Genomic DNA, 23007 nt, shown 5'->3' on the forward strand with positions numbered 1-23007 from the left:
CCATGTGATCACCTGCCCCATGCAAGTTCTCCATAAAATAAGTCTTTTTGGCAAGCATACACTTTGCATTCAAACAACAGGGTGTGGCCATCAAAGTTGCGCCCTCTGAAGCACAGTTTGAATACTTGGCAGTTCAGCTTGAGCAAGGACTTCAGTGTCTGGTACCTTATCCTGCCAGGTGTTCCTCACAATCTTCCTAAGACAGTTCAAATGGAAGTGATTCCGTTTCTTGGCATGGCACTGGAAGACTCTCCATATTTCACAAACATATAACAATGAGGTCAGCACAACAGCTCTGTAGACCTTCAGTTTGGTAGTCAGTGTAATACCTCTTCTCTTCAAACCTTTTCTTTGGAGCCATCCAAACATTGAGCTGACTCCAGCAATGCATGCATTAACCTAATTGTCAATGTGTACATCCCTGGAAAGTATACCACCAAAGTAAGTTAATTTATCCACAACATTCAAAACTTCTCCATTTGTTGTAACTGAGGGTTCCACATATGGATGGTGTGGTGGTGGCTGATGGAGCACCTATGTTTTTTTTGCTGTTAATTATTAGGCCAAAGTTAGCACAGGCAGCAGAGAATTAATCCACACTTTGTTGCATCTCAGCTTCAGAGGCTACACTGAGAGCACAATCATCTGCAAACAGAAAATCATGCACCAACACTCCCCCTACTTTGGTCTTGGCTTATGACGTTTTCAAATTGAAGAATTTGCCATCAGTACAGTAGTTGACCTTGATGTTGTGTTCACCCTCACTGAAAGCATTTGTCAGCGTGACTGAAAACATCATGATAAAAAGCATAAGAGCAAGCACACAACCCTGTTTCACTCCATTGGTGACTGGGAAGGCAGAAGAGCTTTGTCCATTATCCAGAACCTGGGCAAACATGATATCATGAAATTGACGTACAATATTGATGAAATTCTCCAGGCAACCAAATTTTGGCATAATTTTCCATAAGCCCTCACAACTAACAGTGTCAAAGTCTTTGGTCAGATCTAGAAACGTTGTGTACAGACCTCTGATCTGCTCCTGGCATGTCTCTTGGAGTTGTCAGGCAGCAAATACCATATCAACTGTTCCTCAGCCCTTTCTGAAGGCACACTGGCTCTCAGGTGTATGCCCATCTTCCAGGTGAAGGATCAGCCTATTAAGAAGGACTCTAGCAAGAATTTTGCAGGAGTGATTGAGAGAGATTCCCCCTGTGATTGTCACAGGACAATCTATTCCCTTTACCCTTATAGAGATGGACAATGGAGGCATTCTTGAACTCCTGGGGGATAATCTCTTTTTGCCATATAACCTGGAAAATTTCAGTGAGCTTCTCTATGAGCAATGGTCCCCCTACCTTGTAAAGCTCAGCTGCAATAGAATCAGCACCAGGTGCTTTCCCACATGAAAGGAGCCTAATGGCCTTTCTAAATCTCTTCTTCAGTTGGAAGTTCAGCTAAAGAGGAATTGACTTCAACCTGAGGTAAATGGTCAATGACCTCAGCATTGATTGATGATGGTCTGTTGAAAATACTACAGAAGTGTTCCTCCCATCTCTCTAGGATTATGTCCTTATCACTAGTCAGTGTGGCTCCATCAGCACTGAGTAGTTGTGATGCACCATAGGTTTTTGGTCCATAAATAGCTTTCAGAGAATGATAAAAGCTCTTTGGATTGTTACTATCAGTATAAAACTGAATTTCATCTGCCTTCTAACTGAGCCAGAAATCCTATATATCTCTAAGCTTTGCTTCTACTTTGCTTTTGATGGAATCAAATGTGGCCTTTTTAGAGGTAGATGAACTATCCTGCTGGCAAATCCTGTGGAGTTCTCGTTTTCCATTTAGCAGCTTCTGAATTTCCCCATCATTTTCATCAAACCAGTCTTGCTGTTTGCAAGTATTCTGACCCAGATAAGCAAATGCAGGGCTATACACCAAATCTCTGAGAGCTGCCCACTCCTTTTCTGCTCCACTGTTACCAACTGTGTGTTGGCTCAACTTTCCCTCCAAGTCAGCAGCAAACTCTTCATGCAATCCTAGGATATGCATTACCTAAATCATCAACCCATGTCCCTTCCTTGATCTCTAAGGCTCAATCTTTGGTCCCTTCTTGGAGAATTGTTGGTCAGTTTCATTGAATATGACAATCACTCTCAGTTTGGTGAATTGGGTATTAGAATTTCCCAGGTGTTTCATAGTAAGAGATTCTTCAGGAGCCTAAAATTAAATCTTTAGTCTTCACTGGATCTCATCAGGTCCCATCAGGATTAAAAGCAGAGAAAGTTCACTGCAAAACAAGATAAGGTGGCAAAAGGAAACAGTGACTGAGGTCAGAACCTGCATTTTGCAAGTAAGACAGAGACCAGAATATAGGGATTGAAGTAGAAAATGGGGCCTTCTGTCAGTCACAGTCCCTGGACGTCTGACAATAATTATGGATTAAACACCTTCAGTTTTCTAGGCACCTCACCAAGTTTTAGGAAGGATAAAAGCAGTCCCTGCTGTTAAGGAGCTGCCAGTCTGTCATAGAAACATGCAGTGGTTGAGAAGAAACAATGGATCAGGAACCTTGGTCTTAGCTGATCTAGGGAAAGGTGAGTGTTGGGGAGTGTAAAGCTATCTAGTTCAGTGGGATACCCTGGAATAAAGGGGAACTCAAGGAGTGAAATTAATAGTAGTTTAAGGAGAATTGAATTAAGGAAGATTCAAAGTCAAGAGAAGAATGAGAAAAAATCCAGGTACACCTCAGCCATATTGCAGAATCAATTCCTGAGCTCTGCAGTAAAGCAAATATTGCAATCAAGTGAGTCACCTGAATTTTTGTTTTTTCAGTGCATATAACAGTTATGTTTTTTTATATACTGTTGTCTATTACATGTACAATACTGTTTTGTTTTTTGAAAGTACATATTTTAATTTGAAAATATGTCACTGGTAATAAAAGCTACCTATGTCTGAGCCTTCAGTGAGCGCCAGTCTTCTTTCTGGTGGGGTGTCTGGTCCAGTGTTGCTGGCTGTTGACTTGTCAGAGTTGTGATTGCTCAAGGTTGGCTGCTGCCATGCCAGTTTTTAAAAATAAGGCTACAGAGCAGGTTACCACATTAACTGACTCTTCCCTTGAACTTAAAGGTCCATTGTAGGCTTATCGGTTGCCCTAATTTCAATATTTTTGTGTCTCAGAGAATAGGGAGACCCAAAGAGAGGGATAATAAAGTCATGGATACAAAAATAAAACATTTTTTTTTCTAACCAAAGGTAGAACAAATGTAAGTGCCATGGAGAAGGGCCATCTAGTTCCCTAGACAGAACATGCCCACTTTCAGGGTTGGTGGTCTAATCTTACCTGCAGGGATACTTTTCAGGTCACTCAGCCATTCTGAGTTCACAGCTGGACTTAAGGTTGTTTTAAGAATGCTAGGTCTGCCAGTTTCACAGGTGTTTCTGAGGATCCAACGTACTTGTCTGTGAAGCTCTCTCTAAATCAAGTTATCCTGTAAATTTGAGATAATGGCATTTTCTAACAATTGTGATTGTGTCTTTTATGACTTCTTCACCTGGGGAAGTATCATGTAGATCAGTTCACTTTCTTGCAGTGGAGGGAAAGGTTTCTAATTATATGTCTGTGTCCATGTATCTCTATGAATGTTTTACTGTTTGTTTTTTTGCAGAAGGAATGATTAGACCTGGAATGAAAGTGACTAATGAAAAGCGAAGGATTTCTGTGAAGGAAACACACCAAGGACACCTCATGAGTGATGGTCCCTGTGACTTCACTGGGAGAGATATCTGTGCTGTGAATCACCAAAACCACACAGGAGAAAAACCTTATGGTTGTCATGATTGTGGGAAAAACATGAGTCAACAGTCATTTTTGAATTACTGCCAAAAAATTCATACTGGAGAGAAACCACATGAGTCTCTTGAATGTGGTGTACCTTTTAGTGAACACTCATCCTTCCTTATTCATTACATTATTCACAGTGAGACAAAACCTCATGAATGTAGTTGGTGTGGAAAGACTGGGACTTGCAGCTGTAGTCTTGCTGTGCATCAGAGCATGGAGACTAGAGAGCAACCGTATGTATATGATAAATTTGGAAAGGCATTCCCACAGAGGTCCAGTCTTACTCAGCATCAGAGAATCCACAATGGTCAGACACCTTATGAATGTAATCAAAGTGGAAGGGCATTCAGGCAAAACAACCAACTTGCTGTACATCAAAGAATCCACACCGGAGAGAAACCCTATGAATGTATTCAGTATGGAAAGGCTTTCACAAGAAGCTCCAGTCTTGCTGCACATCAGAGAATCCACACTGGAGAGAAACCTTATGAATGTATTCAATGTGGAAAGTCTTTCAGAGAGAGGTCCAGTCTTACTGCACATCAGAGAATCCACACTGGAGAGAAACCTTATGAATGTATTCAATGTGGAAAGGTTTTCAGTTTTAGCTCCAGTCTTGCTTTACATCACAGAAGCCACACTGGAGAGAAACCTTATAAATGTAATCAATGTGGAAAGACTTTCACAAGCAGCTCCAGTCTTGCTGCACATCAGAGAATCCACACTGGAGAGAAACCTTATGAATGCAATCATTGTGGAAAATCTTTGAGTTCCAGCTTCAGTCTTGCTGTACATCAGAGAATCCACACTGGAGAGAAACCTTATGAATGTATTCAATGTGGAAAGTCTTTCAGAGAGAGGTCCAGTCTTACTGCACATCAGAGAAAACCTTATCAATGCAATCATTGAGGAAAATCTTTGAGTTCCAGCTTCAGTCTTGCTGTACATCAGAGAATCCACACTGGAGAGAAACCTTATGAATGTATTCATTGTGGAAAGTCTTTCAGAGAGAGGTCCAGTCTTACTGCACATCAGAGAATCCACACTGGAGAGAAACCTTATGAATGTATTCAAAGTAGAAAGGCTTTCACAAGGACCTCCCATCTTGCTGCACATCAGAGAAACCTCATGAATGCAGTTAGTGTGGAAAGACTTTCACAAGGAGCTCCAGTCTTGCTGCACATCAGCGAATCCACACTGGAGAGAAACCTTAGGAATGTAATCAATGTGGAAAGGCTTTCACAAGGAATTCCAATCTTGCTGCACATCAGAGAAACCTCATGAATGCAGTTAGTGTGGAAAGACTTTCACAAGGAGCTCCAGTCTTGCTGCACATCAGCGAATCCACACTGGAGAGAAACCTTAGGAATGTAATCAATGTGGAAAGGCTTTCAGAGAAAACTACAAACTTGATAGGCATCAGAGAATTCAAAGTGCAAAGAAACTATGTATGTGGAATCAATGTCCAAAGGCTTTCACTTGTAGCTGCACTCTTGCTGCACATCAGAGAATCCACAGTTGAGAGAAACCTTGTCAATATCATGAATGTGGAAAGGCTTTCAGATTAAAGCTCCAACTTCCTGTATACCAGCAAATACACACTGGAGAGAAACTAAATATGATAAAACCTTTTATGTACACTCTCAACTTACTGTACAATTCTGATGAAAACAACATGACATAATTTTGGGGTAATCATTTAGTGTTACTTACTGAATAATTAATTAAAAAATGGTCTTGTAGCTTTATCTTGTATGTTCATCCTTTGCCAAAGAAGATCATGTCATCAGAGAAATAATGACATGACTTGCACTTGACTTTGTTTTGAGTGAGCAAGGGCTGTGCAGGTCATCAGCCTCACTTCTCCTCTAGAGCCACCTGAATCCAGTGACCAGATATTTATCAGGATAACTGGAAATGACTCAGGATGAGGCAACTGGGGTTAAGTGAAGTCACTTAACTTCAAGCCCAAGGTCACACAGCTAGTGAGTGTCAAGTGTCTGAGGTGAGATTTGAACTCATGTCCTCCTGACTCCTGCACTGGTGCTTTAAGCCATATCTTGTAAGTGAAAAGATGAATAATGGAGGCCTCTCAATACTTTATATGCTCTTAGATAAGTAGGTGTTGCCAACAAGCATCAATTAATTCTGATTGGTTAAACCTTGATGAGAATGAATATTATAATGAGGTGGACTTAGGTTAATGAAAAGCTGGGGGGACATGATTCTACTCAATCTTGGACAAAGAGACTTATTTCTATCCAGATCATCCTAACTTATGGCAATCTTCACCTGAGGGGCATCCACTTCCCCTCAGAACTGTCTGAGTGAAACAGAAGGGTCAGAATTTAATTGGACTAAAAGCTTTATATCTTTTGGTCAGATCTAAACTTTCCCACTTGGCTAAGTCTTGCCCAAGATTTCTTCTCATTGTCAGCCCTGCTCTTCAAAGGCTGGCTGAATCAGGGGTTGATTTCTGAATGAGGAAATTCAGGAAAATGGATTGAATTTATTTATCTCTGAAATTCCAAGGTTTCTGATGACTCTCTCCTAGGGTGAAGCCTGCCACTGGCTTCCTCACTTATCCTCACTCTGCTGCAGTAGTGAGAGACCTTTCCTGTTCACCCTCCAAAGCTGTGCTGACTGGTAATCTGCTTCACTGCTCCAAAATTGGTTCTAATCCATTATTACAAGATTGTTTGGAGGGGAAATTGGAAGAGCCCACATAAGTTAGTGCCTTATCTTGCCATGTTTGCCCCGGAAGTCCTCATGCCCAGTTTTGCAGGAAATAATTCCCTTCACAGCTCAAATTTTCTTAAAGAAATCTGTCTTTCCCATTCAGTTGTTTTCTTCTATTTCTTTGCATAGCTCATTTAAGAAAACCTTGAGGGGGCAGGGCCAAGGTGGTGCAATAGAAGGACAGACCTATTCTAGCTCTCTCCTCATAGCCCATAAAATACCTGTAAAAAGTGACTCTAAACAAATTCTAGAGTAGCAAAAGCCACAACATGCCAGAGTGAAACAGATTTGTAAGCCAAGATAGCCAGGAAGGATTACAGGAATGGTCTATTGCACCTGTCTCAGAACAGAGCCCAGGACTGGAGCAGGCTTTAGGGAATGGAATCATGGGTTGCAGCTGTGGTTCCCAGATTTCTCACCCCACAAACTTCAAAGATCAGTAAAAAAGCTCTTTCATGTGAGTGAGAGGGGAGCACTGTCCAGCCCCAGCTTTGGCCCCAGGGCTACAGCAGCTACGGTGGCAGCAGCACAGTGTCCACTTTTGGAGTCCTCAGCCTAATGACCCTTGGGGAATCGGGCAGCTGATCTGGGTCTCAGTTCTGAGTGGTGGTCCTGGGGTGAGGAGGAGCTCTGACATGGTGGAGCTGATGGTGGCTGTGGAGAGGGAACCCTATTCACAGTTCCAGGGCAGAAAAGCATGCTTGTGGTTGCTTACAGACCAAAGCACAAGCCAGTAGAGGAGTAAACTTGATTGTGCCACCTTGGAGGAACTGAGAACTAACAAGTCCTTAGAGATATCTCAGAGAATAGCTGTACAAATCTTCTGAAGCCTAGGGAAGGATACCCTCCACTTGACAAAGGATTCAAAAGTCAAGTACCTGGCTGGGAAAATGCCTAAAAAAGGGAAAAAATAATACTATTTAGTTTACTTTCCTGGTGAAAAGGTATTTTGTTCCATTCTTTCAGTTTAGGAAGAACAAAGCATACCATCAGAGAAGACATCAAAGTCAAGACTTCTACATCCAAAACCTCAAAAAAAAAAAATATGCAGTGGTCTCAGGCCTTGGAAGAGCTCAAAAAGGATTTTGAAAATCAAGTAAGAGAGATGGAAGAAAAGGTGGGAAGAGAAAGGAGAGTGATGCAAGAAAATCATGAAAAGTGAGTCAACAGCTTGCTAAAGGAGACCCAAAAAAAATGCTGAAGCAAATAACACCTTTAAAAATAGACTAACTCAAATGGCAAAAGAGGTCCAAAAAGCCAATGAGGAGAAGAAAGCTTTAAAAAGCAGAATCTGTCAAATGAAAAGGAGGAGTTTCAAAAGCTCCCTGAAGAAAATAGTTCTTCAAAAATTAGAATGGAGCAGGTGGAAGCTAATGACTATGAGAAACCAAGATATTATAAAACAAAACCAGAAGAATAAAAAAATAGAAGAGAGTGTGAAATATCTCACTGAAAAAACAACTGATCTGAAAAATAGATCCAGGAGAGGTAATTTAAAAATTATTGGCCTACCTGAAAACTATGATCAAAAAAACAGCCTAGAAATCATCTTCCAAGAAATTGTCAAGGAAAACTGTTCTGATATTCTAGAGCCAGAGGGTAAAATAGAAGTGGAAAGAATCCCCCAAATCACCTCCTGAAAGAGACTCCAAAAGAAAAACTCCTGGGAATGTTGTAGCCAAATTCTCCTGTTTCCAGGTCAAGGAGAAAATATTACATGCAGCCAGAAAGAAACAATTCATGTCCTGTGGAAATACAATCACGATAAAACAGAATTTAACAGCTTCTACATTAAGGGATGAAAGGGCTTTGAATGTGATATTCTAGAGATCAAAGGAGCTAGAATTACAACCAAGAATCTCCTATACAGCAAAACTGAGTATAATACTTCAGGGGAAAAAACGGAATTTCAGTGAAATAGAGGACTTCCAAGCATTCTTGTTGAAAAGACCAGAGCTTGAATAGATAACTTGACTTTCAAGAGAAACATGAAAAGGTAAACAGGAAAGAGAAGACTTAAGGAAGTCACTAAAGTTGAACTGTTTACATTCCTACATGGAAAGATGTTATTTGTAACTTATGAGACCTTTTTCAGTATTAGGGTAGTTAGAAGGAATATATAAAATGTATATGTAGATGAGTATGTGTCTATATATATGTATATACCCTAACTCTAAACATATATATTTATATATATATATGTGTGTGTGTGTGTATACATATATACATACATACATATATATATATATGTTCACAAATAGGCAGAGAGCACATGGTGAACTGAATATCAAGGGAGAACACCTAAAAAAAAATTTCCTCTTGAATGGAATGTACTAGGAGTAAGAGAAAGGAAGACGTAGAACATAGCAAATCATCTCACATAAAGGAGGGAAGAAAGATGAGTGGGGAGATGAAAGGAAAATAAGTGAGTTTTACTATCATGGGATTTGGCTTAAGAAGGGAATAACACACATGAATATGGAAATCTATTTTACCCTGCAGGAAGGCAATGGAGAAGACCATAGGAGAGGGAAGATAATTGAAGGGACAGCAAATTGTGGAAAGGGATAATCAGAAGTAAACACTATGGTGGGAGGACAGGTCATGGGAGAGAGTGGAATAAATTGAGGGCAGGATAGAGGTAAATGTGGTTAGTCTTTTACAACATAACTATTATGGAAGTGATTTGATTGTTATACATGTGTGACCTATATTGAAATGCTTGTTTTCTCAGTGAGGATGGGGAGGGAATGAGAGAATAAGAAACTCAAAGCTTTAATAATGAATGGTAAAAATTTATTGTAGTATGTAGCTGGAAAGTAAGATATACAGGCAGTGGAATATAGAAATCTATTTTGCCCTACAGGAAAATAAAGGGGATGAGGGATGGAAGAAGGGTGGGTAGTAGAAGGGAGCTCAGACTGAAGGAAGGGGTGGACAGGTGCATGCTGTTCTGGGGTTGGGAAAGAGGGAGGAAAAATTTGAATTCAAATTCTTGTGGAAGTGAATGTTGAGAACTGAAAAATAAATAATATATTTTTAAAAATCGTATATCCATGATATTCTCTGGAATTCTGAATTCATTTGGGTATATATTTTCCCATTCTCTTTTTCCTTTCCCTTTCCTTCTTTCCTTAGCTATTTGTAAGACTTCATCACACCGCCATTTTGCTTTCTTGCTCTTTTTCTTTGGAATATATTCAGTTGCTGCAGAATTTCTGTGGTTCTTCACAAGCTCTCTACCAGATCTAGTCCCCTAAATCTAGGTAGAACTTCCAATTCTTATTGATAAGTAATGTCATTTGGATCTGAATTTTGCAATGAAGACCTCAAAATCTGAGTCTCAGTCAGCTCCAGGTCATGTTTAGACTGTATAGAATGTCACCACCTGCATCCTTTTCCATAGAAATTGTTTTGGGTTTTCATAGCACTGAGTAACTTTGGCCTCTTTGGAGTCAGTGGTTGGAACATAGACTTGCTACTGTGAGGGTGAATGGATCACTTTGGATTTGAACAGTTCTTGACTACACTTTGGAAAAATCTTGCTGGAGATAAAACTTAGGGATCTATTTAACAAGGTTAGGCCTCTTCCAGAAGACCTCATTGCATTTCCCAGTGTGAGACCTCATTAAACATCCAAAATTACTCTGATAAACCCCTATAAATTTCACTACTTTTCCCCCTGAAATCCTGATGTTTCTCAATATTTTCAATAATATTCCTTCATTATTCTTATACTGTAATTTCTTTAGTTATTCAAACATTTATGGGTATTCACTTTGTTTCTTATTCTTTGTTGGCACAAAAACTTCTGGTATAAATATTTTGATAACTGACTGCAATCAGTCTAGAGTATTAAAATTATAGCTAGAGAAAGTGATTTTCTATGTAAGATAATTTGGGAAATATATTCAACTGAGTTGATATCATTTGATTGGCCGCAAGTTTTTTTTAATCTCTCATCAAAACAATAAATTTTGTTTTAAATCTGTAATATTACTTTGGTTATGCTTCAAATTATTTTTTTGTGATTTTGGGGAATTATTTGATAAAAATCTTGTTAACTTCAAAAATGGTAGCTAAAGGGTAATGCATTTGTATCTTAGGAAATGAACTTTTTTGATGTGGATACTGTGAAATGAGCTTTTCTCTTAGAGAATATGGTTACAACATTTATGAAAATTATGAAATTCCACCTAGAGTAATATATATGGCAATTCCTACACCTTTGAACCAACTAAGTCTCAAATTCAAAATAGGACCCCTTCCTTGAGTCTAATTGACAGATCTTGGAGTGTAGAAAATAAGACAATGTTTCCAAGCCTCATTATCTGGGGATTCCAGATAATGTCAATTCAACAAGACCCAATTCCATGCCAAGCTCTGTGTTAGGTGCTATAACAAGCAAGGTGAAACAGCTACCACCCACAAGGACCTCATATTCTAAAGGGTTGTCCATTAAGGAAAAAGAAAATAGAAGACAATTTCCAAACAATCACACCACACAGTACATAATAATGACTAAAAAAACCAGTGGATAGATTGTTGGCCTTAGAGTCAGTCAAATCTTGTCTCAGACACAAGCTAGTTTGCCTCACTTTTCTTTGTTGGAAAATGGAGGTGATAGTGTTGTGGACTAGGCATGCCAGGAATCCTCAAATCCAATGGTACAGGGTGGGGTGTCTTCCTCAAAAGAATTTGATCACTCCAACCTTTCATTCCAAGTAGCAAGTTCATTGGATCACCAATAGAAGCCAGACAGACTCTTAGTGAGTCTGCACTTTTTGTGATGCCTGTACAAGCAGGGTAGATTTGAAGAATCTGTGCATTTGATGAGGTTGGAACTGATATTTTTGTACAGAAAGACTGGGGAAAGATCTGGATGGAATCTGGCAGTGGCAAGAAGCCTGAGGCGGTCTGGAAGTAACAGAGACAGGAGCCTGAATAGGATGGAAGGAGTGCCAAGTAAGCTAAATAATTCAGGTGGGCTGTTGTGGACCAGATACTCCAGGGGAAGTCAGGGTCTGGGTTCCTGAAATATGTGGGAAACTTCAAGGTCTTCTCCTTTTAGGGGTCCAGAGTTCCCCCATCATTAGGACCTACAGAGTAGGCTTGTTTTTAGGATCTGATGAGAAAGGATTTGTAAACTTCCTGTGCCTGGCACAAAGCAGGTACTTTAAAAAAAAACAACAACAAACGTTTTTCCCCCTTATTTCCTACATATAAACTATGTACAAAGTAAATTGGAGGATATCAAAGGAATGTTGGGCCAAGGAATGCTTCTTGAAGAAAGCCAGTGAAATTAGGAGATTGAGACAAGGAGGGATTGCATTCAAAGCATGGAGAGGGAGGGCCAGTGGTGGGATCCAATGAAAATGTGGAGTCAGGAGATGGAGATTCATGTGTGACAAACAACATGGATGCCGATGTCACTGGATCCTGAGTACATGGAGAAGAACAAAATGTGTGACACCTAGAAAACTAGTGTATGGAGAGAAATAGCTCTTCTCTGAGTTCCTGTGGTGGGTAACTGCTGCCAAAGAGATACTTCCTACAATGCAGAAATTATGGAGATAAAAACTTAGGCTTTGGTATTATGCTCAAGTATAGGTTCAGGCCTCAGAAAAAAAACCTACATGTATGTAACTGTGCTGAGTCTACTCTCTTCACATGATAAGGCTTGCCCTAAGGGCTCTAAGTACAGCAAAGAAAACATTTACACATTCTAGCTCTAACAATCCTTGTTGCTGGATCTTGGAAAAAATATGAGGAACATGAAGAACACCTGTCCCTCCTTCCTCTGAGCAGGAGAGAGCACAATTGCTCTTCTCCAAGTGACAGATTGTCCTTCATTCTCAAAGAGGACCAATGACATCCTGAAGGTGATGTCTTGACTTTCAAGTGTGGGAAAAAGAAAGTTCTGTTTTCACAGTTTTGAGTGATGCAGGTTGTGACCTAACACAGTCAGGTTAGAGGTCAGACACTTGTGCATAGGCTTGATGAGCTGTTTCAGAGAAAGCCTGTCAGAGATGAGAACATGAAGTCATGTGGCCAGGGGATAGTGGGGCCTGAGTCCAAACTTCAGAACAGTAATAAGAAGCTTCCATTAGTCTGAACAAGTTGTAATATTCTTGTAGCCTTACTAGGAAGGTGCCCTTTCATTCAAGAGAATGAACGTAGAAGGTATTCCCTCTTCCTGAAGAGTGGGGGAGTCAGCTTCGGCCACAGGGTTCAGTTCCTCTGAAGTCTATTTTAATAGATTTTCCTTAATACCTTTTTGTGTGTCAGGCACATCTCTAACACAAGTGAATTGGATTTCAGTGAGGCAGGGCTGAGCAAAATCACCAGCCTCCCTTTCTCCTCCAGAGCCATCTAGGTCCAGTAGCAAGACAGATCAGGATGACTGGAGATTGCTCCAGATGCAGTGGGGATACCTTGGCCTTTTTGAGCAAAAGTCTTTCCCAGGTTTCAGTATGTCTGAAGTAAGAGCCATCTAGTGATTTAAGGTCAGGTTAAAAAAAGAAGCAAAATATGGTCTCATTGGCTATTCAAAAAAAGGAAAAAAAAATCAATCTGGGAGGGAAAGACCTTAAGATTTCTGATCAGAACAGAAATGATTGCTATTTACACTCACTCTGAGCCAACAAAACCCAAACAAGGCCCTATAGAGGCTTGAACTGGGACTGATTATTGGCCAGCCAGTGAAAGCCAGAGTGATTTGGGTCATGTTGCTCCATTTGAACCCCAAAGGGCTTTATCAAAGTGTGCTTTTACAGTGCTCTATTTCAAGAAATTTATGTTCCACATGAAAGTTTTTGATTCCCCATTGGGAAGAAGGAAGGGAGAAAGAGAGGCTAGATGGACATAAGAAAGGAAGGAGGAAAAAAGAAAGAAGGAGGGAGGGAAGGAAGGAATTGAATTGCCCAAATCAAACTAAGGCTGCCCAGTTGGGTCCCCAGTGGGGCAGCTGCTAGTACTCACAGATGAATGCGTGTCCTTCCACTCAAAGAGGACCAAAGACATCAGAAAGCTGATGTCGTGACTTATGAGTGAACTGGATTTAAGTGAGTCAGGGCTGTACGAACTCATCAGCCTCACTGTCCTCCAGAGCCATCTGGGTCCAGTGGCAAGATACAGATCAGGAAGACTGGAGAGGGCATCGGATGTAGTGGGAGATTTTGGCCTTTTAAGCAAAGGTCTTTCCCAGATGTCAGTTTGTCTGAGGGAGCATCCATTTTGTGACTAAGTGCTGCATGACCTGAGGGTGAATGTTATTTACAAAAGTTCCTTAGTTCACAACCTTTAGATGCAAATAGGTTTTGCTATGCTCAGCAATACTTGGAATACGGGTAATCATGGATGAAAGCTAGGCATTGTTTTGTTTGATGAAGATGTCTGTTAATATAAGAGATAATTTCAACATGATTCCAATCAGTTCAGTTCAATTCAAAATCAGTTGTTGAGCACATGCTATATAACATGCACTAGGTTAGATGTCCTCAGACTCCATTTTACCAAATTAGCCAAACTGAAGGAACCCTGAGGAGTTTCATCATTGCTAGACCTTGGCTTGGGCAGGCTCTTGTTAGATCCATTATCCTGGCATGGCCTCAGACTCCCAGCCTGGGCCTTGAAAGAGTCTCCAAAGTATCATAACCACTGAAGGGCACAGATCCTTGATGGGGGTGGGGAGGGGGAACGACACAAAGCCCCTTCTAAATTCCAATCACTTTTACCTCTGCTCATAGGACCCCAAATGTCTAATGACTAGCTCTAGTTCTAACTCCTAAAGGCAACCTGAATTGTATTATATGTGGACGAAAAGAGTCCAAGAGTTAAATAGGAATCCTGAAGGGATTTTTGAGAGAGTGCCATGATCAGATTAAATGAATATCAATTTTGTCACCCTGTGGAAGATGGAAAATCACAATGACTTCTGATGATTTGGTACCTTAGGAAACTAAAATGTTTTCTGTACTGTAGTTCTTCTGATCAGAGCACATGTAAATGCTCTGTGATCAGTCATACATTAGGAAGAGGTTAGATTCAATATATTCATCACTTCCTTCCAAGCCAGAGTTTCCTTTATTCTTTGCTAATTTGTTTTCATCATTTTGCCAGCTCAGAGAGGCTTAGTAATCTGATCAAAGTCACATAGCTACTCAGTAGTAGAATTGACACCTAACCAGGCCACACCCAAGGGCCTGAGTATCCTTGGTGTGCTCAGCCTGATCTTTCCCCAAAACAGATTAAGAGATCTTCATGCCTCCCTCCTCTCTCTCTGTCCTCACTTTCTTTCCCAATATAGGTACATATGGCCATGGAAGACATAGCTGAAGTAAATAGATGACGCAGATATACTTATCAATGATACAAATAAATATGATTTAGATGATGCAACATGGAATAATGGATAGAAAAGTGCCTGCTTTTTGCAGATTTATTTGCATGCTGTCTCCCCATTAGATGATAAGCTTCTTGAGGACAAGGACAATGTTTTGCATATTTTCCTCTCTTCAGCAGTTAGCAGAGTGCATAGCACATAGTAGGCATTTAATCATTGTTTATTGATTTATTAATTGGCCTCAGACTCAAGAATTCCTGTATTTTTGATTTACACTGCTCATGTGTTATTGAGTAAAATACTTAACCTCTCAAGGATGGAGGGACTTCCTACAAGGAGTCCTTCTAAAAAAGTTGCCAAGCTGCCTGGGAGAAGGTTTTGATTGGGAGCTTTTTACACACAACTCATTCTGCATGACACTGAGAGAGAGATAGGTAGTCAGACAGAGAGGGATGGGTGGACATATACACAAACAGAGAGATCTATGTCTTTATCTCTACAGCCCTGACAAATAGTGAGTACAGGGGATTGAATTCAGGGCCAGGAGTCAGGAAGGCCTGAGTTCAGATCCTGCCTCATTTATTTACTAGTGATTCTGCTATGAACATGTCCCTTGATTACTCATTGTCTCAGTCTCCTCATCTGTACCTCCTATGGATGCTATTAGCTCACCTACTTCCTAGTGCCATTATGAGGATGAAATGAGATAAGGTACTCGATAAATGCTATATAATATTCCAACATTAATATCAATAGTAGTTATTATTAATATTACATTTTATCTGCCATGAAAATATTAGCACCTTATAAGCAGGACCTGTTCTCGTTTTTCATTTGCATCTGGAGGAGTTAACATTCTGCTTTGCCCATAAGTGAATGATTGCTTTGTCATTTATTCCTTCATTGTTGATTGGAGAGAGAGACTAGGCAGAGATTCCAATGAGGAGACTCTGGCCATCCCCTAAGACAGTAGTGATTAGACAGAAGTGAATGATTCATTCTCCAGCTTCCTTGTCTCTGCCTCTGAGCCAATCACTCCCCCTTCACAGCCTTGGACCTTCTTCCTCTGAAAACTGCCTGTTTATGTCCTTTGACCATTGATCAATTGGGGAATGACTCGTATTCTTGTAAATTTGACTCAGTTCTCTATATATTTTAGAAATGAGGCCTTTATCACAGATACTAGTTACAAAAATTCTCAGTTATCTGCTTCCCTCCTAATCTTCAATTGCTTGAGTTTGGTTGTGCAATAACTTCTCAGTTTAATGTAATCAAGATAATCCATTTTGCACTTCATAATGGTTTCTATCTCTTGTTTAGCCAAAAATTCTTCCTTTCTCCATAAATCTGATAAATACATTATTCCTTGCTTTAGTAATTTGTTTGTATTATCAATCTTTATACCTAGATCATATACTCATTTGGACTTTATTCTTGTGTATGGTGTCAGGCATTGGTCTTTGCCTAGTTTCTGCCACATTGTTATCCAGTTTTCCCTGCAATTTTTGTCAAACAGTGAGTTCTTATCCCAGAAGCTGGGGTCCTTGGGTTTATCAAACAATTGATTGCTATATTCATTGACTACTGTGTCTTCAGTACCTAATCCTATTCCACTGGTCTACCCTTCTGTTTCTTAGCCAGTAGCATGTTGTTTTGATAATTGCTGCTTTATAATAAAATTTGAGATCTGGTAGAGCTAGCCCACCTTCCCTAGCATTTCTTTTCATTAGTTCCCTTCATATTCTGGACCTTTTGTTCTTCCAGATGAATTTTGATATTATTTTTTTTCAGTTCTAGAAATTAATTATCTGATAGTTTGATTGGTATGGCACTAAATAAGTAAATTAATTTAGCTATAATTGTCATTTTTATTATATTGGCTCAGCCTATCCATGAGCAACTGATGTGTTTCCACTTGCTTAGATCTGACTTTTGGGCAACTAAATAGTGAAGTGGATAGAGTACCAGTGGAGGAGTCAGGAGGACCTGAGTTCACATCTTACCTCAGACACTTGACACTCACTAGCTATGTGACCTTGGGCAAGTCACTTAACCCCAGTTGCCTCCTCCTGGGTCATCTGTAGTCATCCTGATGAATATCTGGTTACCAGATTCAGATGGCTCTGGAGGAGAAGTGAGGTTGATGACCTGCACAGCCCTCCCTCACTCAAAACACAGTCAATTGCAAGTCATGTCATTATTTCTCTGATGGCATGGTCTTCTTTGGCAGTGAAGAATGAACACACAGATCTGACTTTATTTGTGTGAAAAGTATCTTGTAGTTGTATTCATATAGTCACTGGATTTGTTTTGGCAGGTAGACTCCCAAATATTTTATAGTGTCTGCCCTAGCTTTGAATGGGAGTTCTCTTTCTATCTCTTGTGCTGTGGGGCTTTTTTACTAATGTATAAAAATGCAGAACATTTGGGTGGGGTTATTTTGCAACCTGCAACTTTGCCAAAGTTCTTTATTATTTCAAGTAGTTTTTCACTTGAATCTCTGGAATTCTCTAAGTATATCATCATATTATATGCAAAGAGTGATAACTTAGTTTCTTCTTTGCTTATTCTAATTCCTTCAATTTCTTTTTCTTTTCTTATTGCTACAGCTAATATTTCTAGTACCAAATTGAATAATAGTGGTGATAATGGACATTCTTGTTTCATCCCTAATCTTATTGGAAATGTATCTTGTTTATCTCCATTGCATATAATGCTTGCTGAAGGTTTTAGGCAGATGCTGCTTATTAATTTATGGAAAGTTTCATTTATTCCTATGCTCTTCAGTGTTTTTAACAGGAATGGGTTTTGTATTTTGTCAAAAGCTTTTTCTGCGTCTCTTGAGATAATCATGTGGTTTCTGTTAGGTTTGTTGTTGATATGATCAATAATACTAATAGTTTTCCTAATACTGAACCAGCCCTGCATTCCTGGTATGAATCCTACCTGATCATAAAGTATTGTTCTCGTGATAAGATGCTGTATTGTTTTTGCTAAAATCTTATTTAAAATTTTTGCATCTATATTCATTAGAGAAATTGGTCTATAATTTTCTGTCTCTGTTTTGTCTCTTCCTGGTTTATGTATCACAACCATATTTATATCATAAAACGAATTTGGGAGAACTCCTTCCTCAATTTTCCCAAATAGTCTATCTCATTCAGATTGTCAAATTTATGGGCATAAAGTTGGGCAAAGTAATTTCTAATTATTGTTTAATTTCCTCCTCACTGGAGTGAGTGCACCCCTTTCATTTTTGATATTGGTAGTTTGGTTTTCTTCTTTCTTTTTTTAATCAAATTGACCAAATGTTTATCAATTTTATTGGTTTTTTCATAAAACCACCTCTTAGTTTTATTTATTAGTTCAGTAATTTTGTTAATTTTAATTTTATTAATCTCTCCTTTGGTTTTCTGTATTTCTAATTTGGTATTTTCTTGGGGATTTGGTTTTTTTCTAGCTTTTCATGTGCATGCCCAATTTATTGATCTCCTCTTTCTCCAGATGAAGCCCTGCTTGAGCTGAGTCTTAAAGACAGTCCAAGATCCAGGTGTGTGTTAGGAGTGGGAAGAGTACAAGGGCTGGGGGACAGCCCATGCCCAGTCCCAGAGAGGAAAGGTAAAGTCATGTGTGTGTGTGTGTGTGTGTGTGTGTGTGTGTGTGTGTGTATGTCTTTGTAGCTAGAATCTTGTCCCTGTCAGGCAATCATCAGGAAGAAGAATGATGTAGATGTCTTAAAGACTTTAGTCCTGTGATTATGAGTTAACAACACATGGGCCTGGAGAGTCTGTGTAGCCCAGGAATGCTCCTTTCTAGAATCAGTTCTAATATTTATCTGGTAAAGTGCTAACAGAATAAGTTGCTTTGCTTCGTGAGGAAACAAATTTGAATCCTACTTTTACCTCTATCTTAATAATCACACAAGTTTTCTGAGTCTCTATTTCTTCCACCACCAAGAGGGGCTAATAGGGGCCCCTACCTTTCTAGGGCTGTTGTGAGGGTCAAAAGACCTAATGGAGAGTGTTTGGTAAATTATACTTTTTAGAACCATATTTGCATCAGAAAAAGAATTTGGAATTATTCCTTCTTCCCCAGTTTTCCCAAATACTTTATATAGGATTGGAATATAATGTTCTTTAAATGTTTAATAGAATTCTCTTTTAAGTCCATCTGGCCCTGGAGATTTTTTCCTAGGAAGTTCACTCATGGGGTTTTCAATTTCTTTTTCTGAGATGGGGTTATTTAAATATTCAATTTTCTCTTCTTGTAATCTGGGCAATTTATATTTTTTAAAATACTCATCCATCTCATTGAGATTGTTGAATTTATGGGCATACAGTTGGGCAAAGTAATTTCTAATTATTGATTTGATTTCCTCCTCATTGGAGGTGAGTTCACTCTATTCATTTTTGATATTGGTAATTTGGCTTTCTTCCTTTTTTGTTAAATCAAATTGACTAAAATTTTATCAATTTTATTGGTTTTTTCATAAAACTAATTCTTAGTTTTATTTATTAGTTCAATAGTTTTCTTAATTTCAATTTTATTAATCTCTCCTTTAGTTTTCAGTATTTCCAATTTGGTATTTATTTGGGGATTTTCAATTTGTTCTTTTTCTAGCTTTTCAGTTGCATGCCCAATTCATTGATCTCCTTTTTTTCTATTTTATTCAAGCATGCATTCAAAGATATAAAAGTTCCCCTAAGAACTGCTTTTGCAGTATCCCATAAGATTTGGTAGGTTGTCTCATATTGTCATTCTCTTGAATGAAGTTGTTGATTGTTTCTATAATTTGTGGTTGAACTCACTTATTCTTGAGGATTAGATTGTTTTGTTGCCAGGTTTTTGGTTTATATTTCCATGACCTTTCATTACATATAATTTTTATTGTATTATGATCTGAGAAGGATGCATTGATTATGTCTGCTTTTCTGAACTGAATTGTGAGGCTGTTATGCCCTAGTACATGGTCAATTTTTGTATATGTGCCATGTACTTTAGAAAAAAAAGGTATATTCCTTTCTGTCCCCATTCAATTTTCTCCAGAGATCTATCATATCTAACTTATCCAGAGTGTTATTCACGTCCTTAACTTCTTTCTTGTTTATGTTGAGGTTAGATTTATTAAGGTCAGAGAGGGGAGGGTGAGGTCCCCCACTAGCATAGTTTTGCTCTTTCTTCCTGTAACTCACTTAACTTGTCATCTAAGAATTTGTATGCTATACCACTTGGAGCATATATTTTTAATAATGAAACTGTGTCACTGTCTAGGATGCAGTTTTTTTTCTTATCCCTTTTGATTAGATCTATTTCAGCTTTTACTTTGTTTGAGATTAGGATTGCTATCCCTGCTTTTTTTACATCAGCTGAAGCACAACATATTCTGCTCCAACCTTTCATCTTTACCCTGTGTATATGCCTCTGTTTCAAATGTGTTTCTTGTAAACAATATATTGTTGGATTACAGTTTTTAATCCATTCTCTTGTCCATCCCCATTTTATGGGAGAGTTCATCCCATTCACATTCACAGTTATGATTAATATCTGTGTCTTTCCCTCCATCCCCTTTCCTTCCATTTATGCTTTTAGTTCTCCCTTCTCCTTTCCCCTGCACAATAGTTTTAATTTTTGACCACTGTCTCCCTCAGTCTTCCCTCTCTTCTTTCAGCCCCCCTCCCTTTTCCCTTCCAACTTCTTCCCTCCTTTTTCTTTCCCCCTTCCCCTCCTCCTGCCTATACAGCTAGTTGTATTTCTACACTTAACGTAGTTTATTGTTCCCTCTTTGAACTCAATCAGATGACAGTAACTCTCAAGCAATGCTCATCTCCCTCCCCTCTTTCCCTCTATTGTAATATATTTTGTGCCTCTACCTGTGATGTAATTTACCTTTTTCTGACTCCTTTTCACACCTTCCATTAAAATCCCTTCACACTATTAAATCACATTTTTATCATGACATCTTTTACTTTATACCACTTCCTCTATCCATGTATATCCCTTTTTTATATCATAATAAATATACAGTTCTCAAGATTAACAAATATCACCTTCCCTTATAGGGATGTAAACAGTTTGCCCATATTGAATAACAAGTTGTTTTTTTTCCCTTGCTTACATTTTTATGCCTCTCTTGAGACTTGTGTTTGAAGATCAAATTTTCTATTCAGCTCTGGCATTTTCATCAGGAAGGTCTGGAAATCCCTTATTTCATTGAATGTCCATCTCCTTGCCTGAAATATTATGCTCGGCTTTGCTGGGTAATTGATCCATGGCTGTAGTCTCAGCTCCTTTGCCTTATGGAACATCGTATTCTAATTCCTCCAGTCTTTTAATGTACAAACTGCAAGGTACTGTGTGATCCTGACTGTAGCTCCTTGATATCTGGCTACCTGCACTATTTTCTCCTTCACTTGATAGTTCTGGAATTTGGCAATGATATTCTTTGGTGTTTTTCATTTGGGATCCCTTTCAGAAGGTGAGTGGTAGATTCTTTCGATGACTATTTTGCTCTCTGAATCTAGGACTTCTGGGGAATTTTCCTTGATGAGTTCTTGGAAGATATCATCCAGGCTCTTTTTATCATCATAGCTTTCTGATAGACCAATAATCCTTAGATTTTTCCCTTCTAGATCTATTTTCCAGGTGAGTTGTTTTTCCAATTAGATATTTTACATTTTCTTCAATTTTTTCATTCTTTAGATTCTGTTTCACTGTTTTTTGATGTCTTATAGAGCCATTAGTTTCTATTTGCACAATTCTAATTTTTATCAAATTATTTTGTTCAGTTCACTTTTGTATTTCTTTTTTCATGTGTTGAATTGTTCCTCTTAAGGAGTTATTTTCTCCAGTTAGGTTTTGTACTTCTTTTTTCATTTGTCCAATTTTCCTTTTAAATTCTTCTGTGATTTCATTTTTCATATTTTGAAAATCATTGGTCAGTTTTTCTTCTGTTTCTCTACTTTGGCTTTTAAATCCTTCCTGAGCTCTTCCAAGAATGCTCGTTGTGCTTTAGACCAGTTCATATTCCCTTCTGAAGTTTCAGATGGGAATACAGTCTCACTGCTGACTTGTTTGGTATTTATGTTTTGGTCCCTGTCCCCATGGAAAGATTCTATGGTCTTTTCTGCTTTGCTTCTTACTCATGATGATCACCCTTTCCCTGGCTTTTAAAGTAGATATCTGCATCTGAGGCACAGGGGACTCTGTCCCACAGTTCTTGTGCCTAAAATTTGAGACTTTCTATGTTGTGGGCCTCTGGTTCTTTCAGCTAGAGACTAAAATGCTCTAGCTTACCTGGTGCTGAGCTGTCTGGTGTTGGAAAGCAGAGGCCAGGTGACATCTTTTTGGGTTTCCCCAGAGGTACCCTGGAGGTAGCTGGTTAAGTGTGGGGGAGGGGTGGTCTGGTCACAGACAGTCTCATCTGCTGAGCTAGAGCATAGGCAAGCTCAGTAGTTGGTGATCCCATCTGCAATAGTATCTTCCTGATTCCCCTGGGGTGCTGGGGCACTCCTGGGGTCCTGGTGTTGGCACTTGCAGGCTTCACCAACCTGGGGCTCAGGATCTTCTCACAGTTTGCTGAGGTGGGGCTGTCTGGGAAAGCTCCAGTACTGCACTGATCCCCTTCAGCCACAGCAAGAGGGACCTTCCTTAGCAATATTCCAAGCCTCAAGGGCTAAGGGACTCTTTGCCCTTCTGCTGCTCCCACTCTTCCAGGATTTTTCCAGGGAGATATTCTCTGGGCTCTTTAATGTCAACAAGGGTACAGAAATAGCAGTTACCAATCACTTCACCATCTTGGTTCGCAGGAGAAATCCTCTGCAAGTCATACTTTTTTCTGTATAGTTGTGAGATCTTGCTCAACTACTTTGCTCACCCTCGCCAGCTAGCTGACATCCACCATGACCATGAATGTCTAGATCTTTACCTCTTCTAGGTGACTTCTCTATTCTATTTTGGGGTAGATTATTATTTTTTTTGTAATTTTAACTTAGGTACAAAGTGAGAAAAGAAGGAAAATTGCCATGTACATAGTAGATCATAAGAGAAGATTCAATGTAAAACAATAAATTTCCATTTC

General features: G+C 39.1%; 1 protein-coding gene and 1 long non-coding RNA gene across 2 annotated transcripts in view; both read left to right on the forward strand.

The window, feature by feature from the left end:
• The window catches only part of LOC140521515 (uncharacterized), a 38900-nt gene extending 33204 nt beyond the window's left edge, over positions 1–5696 (forward strand). Inside the window, 3 exon segments of the mRNA XM_072636615.1 lie at positions 4106–4930; positions 4990–5082; positions 5151–5696. Of these exon segments, the coding sequence (XP_072492716.1) occupies positions 4106–4930; positions 4990–5082; positions 5151–5369 (1137 nt within the window). The 3' untranslated portion in view covers positions 5370–5696.
• The window catches only part of LOC140522166 (uncharacterized), a 518496-nt gene that overhangs the window by 339997 nt on the left and 155492 nt on the right, over positions 1–23007 (forward strand). The window lies entirely within an intron of this gene.

Source organism: Notamacropus eugenii, chromosome 1, assembly GCF_028372415.1.
Source record: "Notamacropus eugenii isolate mMacEug1 chromosome 1, mMacEug1.pri_v2, whole genome shotgun sequence".
Taxonomy (NCBI): domain Eukaryota; kingdom Metazoa; phylum Chordata; class Mammalia; order Diprotodontia; family Macropodidae; genus Notamacropus; species Notamacropus eugenii.